The sequence below is a fragment of the Pipistrellus hanaki genome (assembly GCF_964339955.1).
Source record: "Pipistrellus hanaki genome assembly, chromosome: 18".
NCBI lineage: Eukaryota > Metazoa > Chordata > Mammalia > Chiroptera > Vespertilionidae > Pipistrellus > Pipistrellus hanaki.
This window is the reverse complement of record NC_140520.1, coordinates 8,107,630-8,120,182: the sequence shown is the minus strand read 5'-3', so window position 1 is coordinate 8,120,182 and position 12,553 is coordinate 8,107,630. Positions and strand designations below refer to the sequence as shown.

General features: G+C 47.0%; 1 protein-coding gene across 1 annotated transcript; it reads left to right on the top strand.

The window, feature by feature from the left end:
- Positions 1–853: 853 nt before the first annotated feature.
- On the top strand, positions 854–6,301 carry CRNN (cornulin). The gene is made up of 4 exons (XM_084865181.1): positions 854–931; positions 1,046–1,115; positions 3,179–3,329; positions 4,378–6,301. The coding sequence occupies exons 3-4, from the start codon at positions 3,192–3,194 to the stop codon at positions 5,962–5,964; spliced, it is 1,725 nt and encodes a 574-aa protein (XP_084721307.1). The 5' UTR covers positions 854–931; positions 1,046–1,115; positions 3,179–3,191; the 3' UTR covers positions 5,965–6,301.
- The last annotated feature ends 6,252 nt before the right edge of the window (positions 6,302–12,553 follow it).

Here is a 12,553-nt window from a genome sequence, read left to right as displayed (position 1 = left end):
AAAGTTTTCTCCTAGCCCCAGAAATGAGAGAGAGAGAGAGAGAGAGAGAGAGAGAGAGAGAGAGAGAGAGAGAGAGAGAGGAGGAAGAGGAGAAGAAGAAAGAAGGAGGAAGGGAGGGACAGAGGGAAGGAGGGAGAAAGAAAAAAAGGAAGGAAGGAAGGAAGGAAGGAAGGAAGGAAGGAAGGAAGGAAGGAAGGAAGGAAGGAAGGAAGGAAGGAAAAAAAGAAGGAAGGAAGGAAGGAAGGAAGGAAGGAAGGAAGGAAGGAAGGAAGGGAGGGAGAGAGGAAGGGAGGGAGGGAGGAAGGAAGGGAAATTTCTCCTCTTGTTCAACTCTGGCCTTAGCCCTATGTCTGAAATGAAGAAGGATCTCCACGAATATATGCTAGTTAGTTGACCAATTCAATTTCCTGTCTTGCAATGAAGAAAAGCACATAATCATCTTAACCTTTTTCTCCTACCATCTATAAAAAGCTATCTACCTATAGGATGATAGATGGAAGGTATTAACCTTCTTTGTTTTAATCAAATATGAGACCCAGCTATAGAGAAATGAGATTGGATTCCTTGCATGTCTCATAAACTAGGTATAAAAAAACAATTCCAATACAAGAATTCCAAGAATGCTCTAAATAATGACATCACCAGAAAAAACATGTATAGCTTCCCAAAGCCACCATTTTGATAATCCTCAACAGATGAGTATGTTCTTGGATGTTTGTATAAATAAAAAAAATCCCCATGACTCTGCAGTCACACAGAAATCAAGTATGGTCACCGGGACCCACCCATGCTGACCACATCCGTGCCCATCACATGGGACAGGAGCCTCCCTGTCATGAGAAGAAGACCTGAAAGAGATGAGGGCTGAGAGAGGGCTCCACACATGCTAGGAGGGGTCAGATCCTTAGGCCAACACAGCCACGTGTCACAGGTGAAACGGGAGAAAGGTGGGGCTTGGCTGAGCCTTGGGTGAATCAAGCTTTTCAATGGGGTGGGGCATCTTGTCCAAACCTCAGTGCTAACTCAATTAAATCCCCTATATAAGGCTCCTGCCGCTGACCTGGTACTGCACACACCGCTTAGCAGCCACTCGCCTCACCCTGCCTGTGCATTAGGTAAGTGCCCTCCTGAGGAACCTCTTTCTCACTCTCAGTTCTTGGTGATCTGACCTCCTAAAACCAGTGCTGTGGGCAGAAAGTGTCCGCTCTGACTGGGCAACCAGTGCACAAGGGAAAGGGCACTGTCCTCCCTGCACTGGCCGGGCAACAGCGCCTCTCACTGGGAGACTGTGTTGGCAGCAGCAGGAAGACCTCCCACATGCCTTCCTGGGTCAGCTAAGGTCTCTTATTCTCTCTCTCTCTTTTTTTTTTTTTTTTAATATATATATTTTTACTGATTTCAGAGAGGAAAGGAGAGGGAAAGACAGAAACGTCAACAATGAGAAACAATCATTGATTGGCTGCCTTCTGAATGCCCCCTACTGAGGATCGAGCATGAGACTCATGATTTCCTGGTTCATAGGTCAATGCTCAACCACTGAGCCACACCAACCAGGGAGGTATCTTGTTCTTAAAGTTCTGGAAGCTTCTTGGCAATGCTCAGGGTTTGTGAGACCAGAATCAGGTTATGGTACTTCTGCTAACCCAGACAATGGGGTTGAATCTTCTCAGGGAGCAATGGGTTCTGACCCCAGGGCAATACCTAGGCAAGATGGGTTTGTGGATTTATCCTAAGGGCTCTGAAGTGTAACTAAAAGGCCATCTCGATATTTTTTCTGCGAATAGGTCAGTAGTTGAGGTCGGCCATATGGTTAAAAACAAAATCAAAAACAAAAAGCAGGATCTGTTCATGTCTCTATAGAGGTTCTATGTTCTGAATTTTTGGCTGCCAGAAAGGACATTTGCTGAAGAGCCATGGGGGTGTGGGGGGAGGGAGAGTCTCCTTCCTTTTTCCCTCCCCTCTCTTGGCAGGCCCTCCTCTTCCTGAGCCCTGTCCCTTCCACCTCCTCAGCTCCCCCTCCCCCACCACCTCCCTCTGCATCTGAACCCTGCCTCTCAGATACCATCTTCTCCTTGAGGCCTCCCCGAGGCTTCTGCTTCTGCACCTCCAGGTCTCTTTGCCTCTTGCCCATCCAGCCACACCCAGAACCCACTTCCACCTGAGCCCACCCCCCTGGCTGATGAGAAAAAAATATCTCCCTTCAATTGGGGACCTTTCCTCACAGGCCACCGGGGTTATGGGCTTGAAGGAGCCACATACCTCTGAGCAGGCTGACAGGTCCCATTAAAAAGGACAGAGCTCAGACCCAGAGAAACCAGGACTCTCAGAACTGGCAGACCTCCAACCAGGAGAGCACCCCTCCTCAGCAGTCCCCACAGGTGGTGGCCCAGCCTCTTGCTGAACACCTTCCTAAAGGGCAGTGAGGAAGGGCAGAGTGGGGCCCTCAGGTTCCTGCCTGGCCCCTACCGGAGGCAGGAATTGACTCACATACGCACTTACTGCCAGCTGGTGCTCCCAGGAGGACTCTTAAAGCCTGTGATAGGCAAAGACAGGCTGGATAGACTGTCCAGGGGGCAGGGTCTCCAAGGTCATTGCATTTGAGTTCAGGAGATGTGGGTTCTAGGATTTCTTGGTCCCTTACAAGCGGTGTGGCCTTGGGCAAATCAACTTCTCTGTCTGCTCCATTGCCTATAAAAGGTGGAGATAATAAGGATGATGCAGAGAGAGGGAGAGGGAGGATGCATATGAAAGTACTTAGTGAGCAGTAGACTATATAGAGACATGCAAACATATGTGTATAATGATATTTAATAGGTGAGATTTTGTATAAACCAGCATCTATCAAGGGCTTTAAATGAATTATCTCTTAATCTGCAAGCTAATCCTCTAAAGTAAATACTTGTATTGCCTTCATTGCATGGTGAGTAAACAAAGGCATTAGTTAGAGGCAAAGCAACCTGCCCTAGCTCCCCTGCTGGGTAGGTGGCAGCTGACTCAGGAGCCTGCCTCTAACCACCATTGCCCCTGCGTCCCCTCCATAAATACGTTGGGAAGGAAAGGAAGACAACAGAGACCAGAAGGAGAGCCCAAACATAGGGGAAGGACTTTGAAGCAGGAGTGCTCCCAGGAAACCACTGGGGCTGATTATGGAGCCCCTGGGGCTTTCTTCTCTCTCCAGTTTGACTACCAAGATGCCTCAATTACTGCGAAACATCAATGGAATCATCGATGCCTTCCAACGCTATGCCAGGACGGAGGGCAACTGCATGGTGCTCACCCGGGGGGAGCTGAAAAGGCTCCTGGAGCAGGAGTTTGCTGACGTCATCGTGGTATGATGGGCCTAGCCAGATGGGGAGGGGCTCAGGGGAGAGCAAAGATGGTTTGTCTGCAGACCAGACCCTCTGCCCCAGGAATCCGAGGAGGCAGCAGCTAGATCCAAGCCCACAGGTCCTACTGGAGGCTGTGCAGGCAGAGGAGCAGGCGGGAACAGGGATAGCCACTGGAGTTGACAGGCCAGGTCCTTAGAGAAAACACCTTGACATCAGTGGATTCAAATTGGGAGACAAGGTGAAAGGACTCTAATAGGACTGCTCAGGGAGAGACCCAGCCTTGAAATATTCTAGAAATAAAAATAACTTCTGTACTTCTGCTGCTTCTTAAATCTGCTATGGTGGGTGATCATCTACTCTGTCTAGCAGAGATTTCATCATCCATTAATAAGCATTCATGAGAAGCCCAGCTCCGTGCCTTGTACAGAGCATTTGCTCAGAAACATTAGCTGAGTGCTCACATCAGCGATGAGTTTTGGGAGAGCAAATCAGACCCAGGTGCACCTCCCTGTCTCCCTGCCTTTCGCTCACAGCTAAAACACTCAGATGGTCAAGGTCTTGGGGATAGGGATGTGTGGGTATATCAGGGTGCTGTTTTCACCTGCTCAGGACAATCTGTAGTGCCTGGGGATCCCCAACCCCCTAGGCTGGGGAAACACCTGAGCCTCAATAAGGATCTCACAGAATTCCCCAGGAGCCAGGTTCCCGCCCTGTTTCTCTTGGTGAGAATGTGGCCTCCGTGCTGGGGCCCAAGGCCCGAGGACAGCCCAGTGAATCACCCCGCATGCAATCATTTATTCATTCTTCATGAAATCTTCGTTCACTTCTCCTGTGGGCCAGACATTATGCCAGACACAGAGGATACAAAATAAAAGGTGTTTCCTACCCATGAGGGAGCGAGACAGGACTGAGAAAGGAAAGTGATTTTGTGTTCATGTTGCTGTATGGGAAAGGGGATCGGGGCAGAGCAGGTAGGCTCCAGGCTCGGGGCTGGGGTTCTGGCAGTTGAGTGGGGAGGGCTGCTGACTTTGCCTGATCTTCTCCCCAGAAACCCCACGACCCGGCCACCGTGGATGAGGTCCTGCGCCTGCTGGATGAAGACCACTCAGGGACCGTAGAATTCAAGGAATTCCTGGTCTTGGTGTTCAAAGTCGCACAGGCCTGTTTTAAGACATTGAGTGAGGGTCCTGATGGAGCTTGTGGATCTCAAGAGTCTGGAAACTCCTCCCGTGGGGCCTCGGGGGAGCTGGGAAAAGGACAGAGAAGTGTCACAGAAGTGGGAGGCCTTGGGGAAGGACAGCGTCACCAAGGGAGCAGTGGTGGCCAGGGCAGGCAGGCTTCCAGAGGGCAAGATGGGGCTGGGGCACACACCCAAGGACCGGACATCAGCTCTTCCCAGAGACAGGGGAGAGAGAGCCAGCAGACACAAGTGAGGGGGCACGTGGAGCCTAGCCAGAGAGTGGGAGAAGACCAGGGTCACATGACCAGCGAGTGGGTGCCGGAGAGACAGTCACAGACTAGAGAACAGAACAGAGCCCACCAGACACATGGGACTGTTAGTGGCACCATAACTCAGACACAGACAGGTGCCACCCACACCATGGAGTGGGACGGGAGCCAGATGAGCCAGGTAGCCTCTAGAGGACACATTCAGATACCTACAGGGTCACACACCCAGACCACACAGCAGGACAGGAGCCGCCAGACAGGAAGCACTAGCACCCAGTCCACCCATGGCCAAACCAGAGGGACTGAGACCCACACTCAAGACTGGAGCCAGATGAGCCAGGTAGCCAATAGAGGACACGTTCAGATACCTACAGGGTCACACACGCAGCAGGACAGGAGCCATCAGACAGGAAGCACTAGCTCCCAGTCCACCCATGGCCAGACCAGAGGGACTGAGACCCAAACTCAAGACAGGAGCCAGATGAGCCAGGTAGCCACAGGAGGGCACACTCAGACACAGACAGGGTCACACACGCAGCAGGACAGGAACCGCCAGACAGGAAGCACTAGCACCCAGTCCACCCATGGCCAGACCAGAGTGACTGAGACCCAAACTCAAGACAGGAGCCAGACGAGCCAGGTAGCCACAGGAGGGCACACACAGACACAGACAGGGTCACACACCCAGGACAGGAACCGCCAGACAGGAAGCACTAGCACCCAGTCCACCCATGGCCAGACCAGAGGGACTGAGACCCAAACTCAAGACAGAAGCCAGATGAGCCAGGTAGCCACAGGAGGGCACACTCAGACACAGACAGGGTCACACACCCAGACCACACAGCAGGACAGGAACCAGACAGGGGCTAGAGAACAGGGACAGACCCTGACACAGTCAGGCTGCTCTGAGGCAGAAGAGAGAGTGCCAGGAGGTCAAGCCCAGGCTGGGACCAGCACCTCGACAGGCAGACAGGACGGCAGCAGCACTCACCTAGGGGGCAGTGTGACAGGAGGGCAGGGTGAAAGAGACTCCCCGGAGGTCAAGGAGGAGTGGGTTGATGACCCGTCAAGAGAGGCAGTGATTGGAAGGCAGGACCAGGGCAGCCTGCACACCGCCCAGCCGGAAAGAAAGCCAGAACTCACAGCCAGGGGGCTGTATTCCTACTTCACAGGCAACAAGCCATGAGCGTCCCTGCCCTGGCTCCCAGTGCCCAGTGCCAGAAGATGTCAGCCAGAGAGGCGTTGGCTTGTGCTTCCCTGGCCAGTCTGGCTGGCATGTCCCTGGACATCAGATCTTAATCCTGGTGCCTCTCTCTTAGGCCTTTCTCAGTGAGGCCATTTCTGCAAGGTGCTTTCTCTCCTACACTCTTCTCTCTTGCTGCTTTGCTGTGCAGACCTTCTCAGCAGCAGGAAGATACAGAACAAGTCATCCCTTTCACCAAATGTTCCTCAGCTTGTGGAGTTTTCAGAACTACCTTTCTCTTTGCCCCCTGTCCACCACCCCATCTATCCTGGTGCATCAATAAAACCCATTTAAGCAGCTGGGCTCTGTGTCCCCTTCAATCACTATTGACGTAAGAGGCTAAGGGTCATGGGGCTGTGATGATGAGCTACACGTGGCCCCTACCCTTGAAGAGCATCCACTTGAGAAAATATTACATGAGATTCCAAGAGTAGAAAGAGTCGAAGAGAGGCCCTAGATGGCGTGGCTCAGTGGATAGTGCGTCAACCTGTGGACTGAAGGGTCCCAGGTTCAATTCCAGTCAAGGGCCTATGCCCAGGATTCGGGCTCGATCCCGAGTGAGGAGCATGCAGGAGGCAGCCGATCAATGATTCTCTCTCAACAATGATGTTTCTTTCTCTCTCTTCCTCTCCCTTCCTCTCTCAAATCAATTTTTTAAAGAGTCAAAGAGAGGAGATATCATACTTTTATACGTGGCAGAGATGGATCAGGAAAGGTTTCAACTAGAAGAGGTTGCTTTTGTAATGCCCTTAAAGGACAAGTAGGAATTAGGTAAAGCTATTCTCAGTCTTTCATGACCTCCAATTCTAGAGTGTTAAGTCTCTGTTCACCTTTAAGGCCAGACAGGAAGGCTGACTTAAGGTTGCCAATAAGTGGAATAAGACTGCAGGGGCTGAGTTGGGATCAGGAAAGATGTATGTTATGAGGAACTTAGCCAGAAGCCCTGAACTCCCCTCTACCACATCCTCATTCACGCCAGCTCTGATGGTCATGATGCCTCACCCTCTGGATGAGGAACTATATTAAAGGGTCACAGCATTAGGAACGTTGAGAACCACTGATATGAAGTTATGGCATAGAACCTTTCAACTCTGGTTTATTATAAGAATCACCTCTGGAGTAGCTTTCAAAATACAGATTTTATTTTTGAAGGACAGATGGATAATCCTTCTGCATCATACCCAACACATTGAAATGTGTCTACAGACCACTTAAAAATATAATTTATTGTGGTATTCACTTAGTTGCAGTAGACTGGAACTGAATCCACCATGTCTGAGGTGTGCCTGCATACTGCACTGCTGCCCCTGGTGGTGGTGAAGTTACTGCAGTGAATCTTCCTGCTGGAATGGGACGTGGTATCAGCCCAGGGAAGGCCACTGTGGCTTTGAACAAGCAGCACCCGCAGGAAGTGGCCTTGAAATCTCAGTGTCGACCCACCACTGGCTGCTCCGAGCCACAGGGCTGATAGTGGGGGGGAAAGGGGTCACTATGTGTATGTTTGTTTTAGAGGTGCCCTCCACAGAGCCACTCCTGCTAACAAATGATCTCTCAGCATCTGGTTTGGGACAGGCCCTACCTTGATGCCATAATAGAGCTAGATCTCTTGGCAGGCTTTGGCTCCAGTGGGCAGGTGCCCTCTGGTCTCACCTGGCAAAATTCGTTTCTGGAGCAGTCCCTGTGGAAAAGCAGGGAGGTAAACACCCCTCGGCTCTCCCTTCTCAAGACAGAAAACAGCAATCTGCACACCTCTCCTGGGGGTCCTGAGACCCCCCCCCCCTTTGTCCTGGTCACTTACAAGAACACTGTGAATTCATCTCCCAGGACTGAAGAAGGCCAATCGGCTCTGTGTGAGCATTCTCAGTGCTCCCCATTTGTACATGAGCTACAAGTAGTAAATGATGGCTCTCTTCCCCTGTCCATTTAACAGGGGGGAAACTAAGAAAAAATAAACCAAATGGCTTTGATTCTATTTTCTGCCTGAGTGGTGAATGGCTTACCGAGCCACAAGGCCCAGTAACTAGGGAGGGGTTGAGGATTAGAGTGTGGGGCCTATTGAAACAGACAAGGCTGAAAGGGGCCCAGAATCTTACTGTAAAGTGCTAAACAGATAGCTCTGCCGCAGAAGAGGCTCCTCATTCCTAGGAGCTGGGCAGTTTGGAGGCCCACAGCTCTGGGCACAATGTGGAGAGTTCATTTGTTCTAGTTTATCTGGGGACTCTGAAAAAATGGATAAAATGGATACTAAGATAAAATGGAGCCAACTGTAAGAGGAATGCTTGGTGGAGAGGGGTCCTTGGGCCCATAGAGTAATGCCCGCCTTTGGAAACCTCTACTCTCCTTTCTAGGAAAGAAAATAAGCCAGTATGGCAACCAGACAGCCAGGTGCCGCTCTGGACCCAGGCTCTGTGTGGGCTTTGTGTAATTCTGTACTGAGTGGGCAGGAACTCAGTCAATGTGTGTCTTTAAATGTCCTAAATAAAGAAACATAAGTCTTCAATAGGGTAGTGAAGACTTGGGGTGTAGGGGTTGGGTGGAGGAGTGTAAAGGGGGGGCAGAAATAGGAGATATCTGTAATACTATCAACAATAAAAAAATGTATTTTAAATAAATAAAAAGAAAAATGTTTTTATTAAGAAAATTTAGTGTCAAATCATTATGTTTGTTATAAAGCAATGAGATGAGTACAATAAACACCAATACTCTTGACCCAAAATATCCATTGTTATTTAATTCCAGACCCTCTTCTATATGCAAATTACCAATGTAAATCATCGGTTCTCAACCTGGGGGTCAAATGACCCTTTCACAGGGGTCGCCTAAGACATCCTGCATATCAGATTTTACATTACAATTCATAACAGTACCAAATTACATGAAGTAGCAACGAAAATAATTTTATGGTTGGGGTTCACCACAAATGAGGAACTGTATTAAAGGGTCGCAGCATTAGGAAGGTTGGGAACCACTGATGTTAAAATATATATGAAAAGTATGTCTATGATTAATGTGCCAATTACAGGGTGTGGCAAAATAGGTTTACAGTTGTTTGTATGGGAAAATAATACAATAATTAATAAGTAATAATAACAGAATAAACTCTGTTTCAGGTACTCACAACTGTAAAGCTACTTTTGCCTCTATCTTCTATATGCAAATCGTATCTATAAGTTATACATTTGCAAAAATATAAATTATACTTCTATGCAAATTATATTTGTGTCTACACATATGTAAACATTACACAAACATGTATGGTTATGCAAGCATGTATGAATACACAAACATGTATGATTACGCAACCATGTATGATTATGCAAACATATTTCCATGAGATGTTCTCAGTGATTAAAAGCATCCCATGTCAGTGTTTAGGGACTAAGGTTGCCAAAGTTCAAACCTCAGCTGTATACTTTACATGAGGTGTGCTCTTGCTTAAGGTACCTGTATTAGTTATCACACCTGAAAAGTGGAGAAAACAATGGTATTTCCTCACAGTGCTTATGAGGATAGAGAAATACATACATATATATATATATATATATATATATATATATATATATATATATATATATGTGTGTGTGTGTGTGTGTGTGTGTGTGTGTGTGTGTGTGTGTGCCTGGCACATGGCATGATAAACATTAAAAATATGTTAAGAACAGAAGGAAGCATTCTTTAAGGTCAGCCATTTATAGAGCGAAGGATGCTTGAATTAGGAGGAGAGGCACATGGTACTAAATCAGTCAGCCCAACCTTGACCCAGTATAGAAGATTCTCAGGGGCCGGGCTTTCTCCTGTGAGGATAATTGCGGCTTTTAGCAGCTGCTCTGGGCCATGGCTCAACCATGGGGATTTCCAACTCAAAGAAAACCTAAGGATTAGGACTGTCATAGCATTGTTTTAAATGTACCCATATAATACCCTCCCCCTTCTCTCTCAAGCCCCCCGTCCTGTGTATCAGGGCAAAATCGGTGTCTTACCGGCCCATCTCTCTCCCTCTATTATTAGGCTGTTACCTAAGAAGAGGGTAGGGAGTATATCTCTAATTGGCTTCTTTTCCGTAAGACTCATGCAGAGGAATGGAGGGTGGGTGTGTGGTTGGGGAGGGCCCAGTCATCATTAGTGCCTCAGCTATTGCATCTGACTTAGAGAGGAGCCTTCAACAAGCTACAACAATCTGGGCCACAAGCAGAAAAATCAGGGGACTTTTTGGTTTTATGATATGGTTCATCATGCATCGTGACATACTCTTCATTTGGGTTCTTTTTTTCTCCCAAGGGAAAGTCACCATCCGCAGAGGCAAATTCCCATACTCAGGCTGAAAGCTACTTTATCTTTAATCCTTGTCCCAAATATAAACTATTGCTCCTAGTAAAAATTACTGGTATGTTACATGGTTATTTGTATATGACTTTACTGAGCACTAATTTTGTGATGGGTATATTATAAAATGAACCAGACCTAATCTCTTCATCAAGGAGCTCACACAAAATTATTAGATATAATGGAATATGGGAATGACCAAAGAATCCTAGCTCAGTGTGCAAAAGCCCACACTGCTGCAGTGGGCCCCCCTCAACTACCTTAGCCATGGTATGATTCCAGGTGGTTCTACCACAGCGACCATCAACCCTGAAAATGGCTATTGGGGCCTCATTCTCTGATGCAGGGAGAGATGTGTTTGTAATGAAACTACTCACCATAGCTACAACCTCTCCCTCCCAAAGCACCCTCTGCCCTTTCATCAGGGATCTCTTCCACTACCTGCCACTTACAACAAACACGTAGCTGCTCTTGTAATGGGGAGGACTAAAATCCAGTTCCATTTTCCATGATACACCAGCCAGAAACTCATTGCTCTAATTACCATCTATTTTGTGATAATATCAGTAGCCATGCCTATTGTTGAAGTGTTTATTTGTTCTATGAGTGGATGTTGTAAAATCTAATTATACTGCCGTACCTACCATCAATGAAAGATTAAGTCACACCTTAACATAACACAGGGCCTTATTTATCCCAAATTAAGCAGCAATGCCACAATTTGAGGTAAACCACAGATTTATGGTTTTCCACCTATGACCTGTTTTCTCTCACGTAACAGGTCTGGTCTTCTGCTTCCTCTCTAGAGTTTTGCCATCAGATTAAGATGCTGACGTCTCTGCTCCCCCACCCCCATCCTTATATAAGCACCTCACCTGGGTGGATGTGGGGCCTGTAGAGGCTCTATTGTGATTTGTGGTATCTATTGAAATCAATCAAATCATCCAGTTCGGTGGCATGCCACAAGTGCTAAACCCACACACCTGCAAAAAGGAATTTGACCTTCTGACAAATGGAGGCACCTTTCATTCCCCTCACACCGAATGGCAACCCTCGCCTCTCCCTAGATCCAAGAGTGGACAATAAAATTTGTCTATGCTAAACTTTTCCAGGTTTTTTTTTTAAAGTTCTATTCTTATTAAATTTATTGGGGTGATATTGGTTAATAAAATTATATAGGTTCCAAGTGTACACTTCTATAGTACATCATCTGTATGTCTCTTTGTGTGTTTATGACCCCAAGTCAAGTCTCCTTCTGACAGCATGTATTTGACTCCTTTATCCTTTACTATTCTTCCAACCCCCTTTCCCTCTGGTAACCACATCCTGTTGTCTGTGTCTATGAGTTTTTATTTGTCTTCTTGTTCACTTGTAGCTTTCAGTTTTATATCTCACATATGAGTGGAAGTATATGGTTCTTGACTTTTTCTGTTGGACTCATTTCACTTAGCACGATAGTCTCAGATCCACCCATGTGGACGTAAATGGCAGTATTTCATCCTTTCTTATGAAAAGCCTCATCAATAAATAGTGCTGAGGAAATTGGAAAATCATAAGCCAAAGAATTAAACTAGACTGCTGTTTGTCCCCATGTACAAAAATTATACATGGGCCAAAACCGGTTTTGCTCAGTGGTAGAGCATCGGTCTGGGGACTGAAAGGTCCTGGGTTCGATTCCAGTCGGGGGCATGTACCTTGGTTGCAGGCACATCCCTGGTGGGGGGGGGGGGGGTGCAAGGGGCATCTGACCGATGATTCTCTCTCATCGATGTTTCTAACTCTCTATTCCTCTCTCTTCCTCTCTGTAAAAAAATCAATAAAATATATTTTTTTAAAACAAAAATTACATGGATTAAGATCTAAACTCAAAATGAAAAAAGATCTAAATATAAGACCTGAAACAATAAATTACATAAATAAATACAGGTACTAACCTTATGGACTGTGGTTTTAGAGAAAACTTTATGAGTTTGACTCCAAAGGCAAGCAAAAATAAATGAATGGGACTACATCAAACTAAAAAGCTTCTGCACAGCATCAGCAGAACAAAATGGCAAACAACCGAATGGTTGAAGATATTTGCAAATAATAGCTCTGATAAGGGGTTGATATCTAAAATGTATATACAAGATATACAATAACAACAAAAATAATCCAATTTAAAAATGGGCAGAGGACTTGAACAGACACTTCTCCCAAGAAAACACAA

Excerpts from the sequence above, each read along its gene's own strand:
- CRNN (XM_084865181.1), top strand. The coding sequence starts at position 3,192 with ATGCCTCAATTACTGCGAAACATCAATGGAATCATCGATGCCTTCCAA. Across the intron at positions 3,330-4,377 it reads AGTTTGCTGACGTCATCGTG|AAACCCCACGACCCGGCCAC; the intron begins GTATGATGGGCC and ends TCTTCTCCCCAG.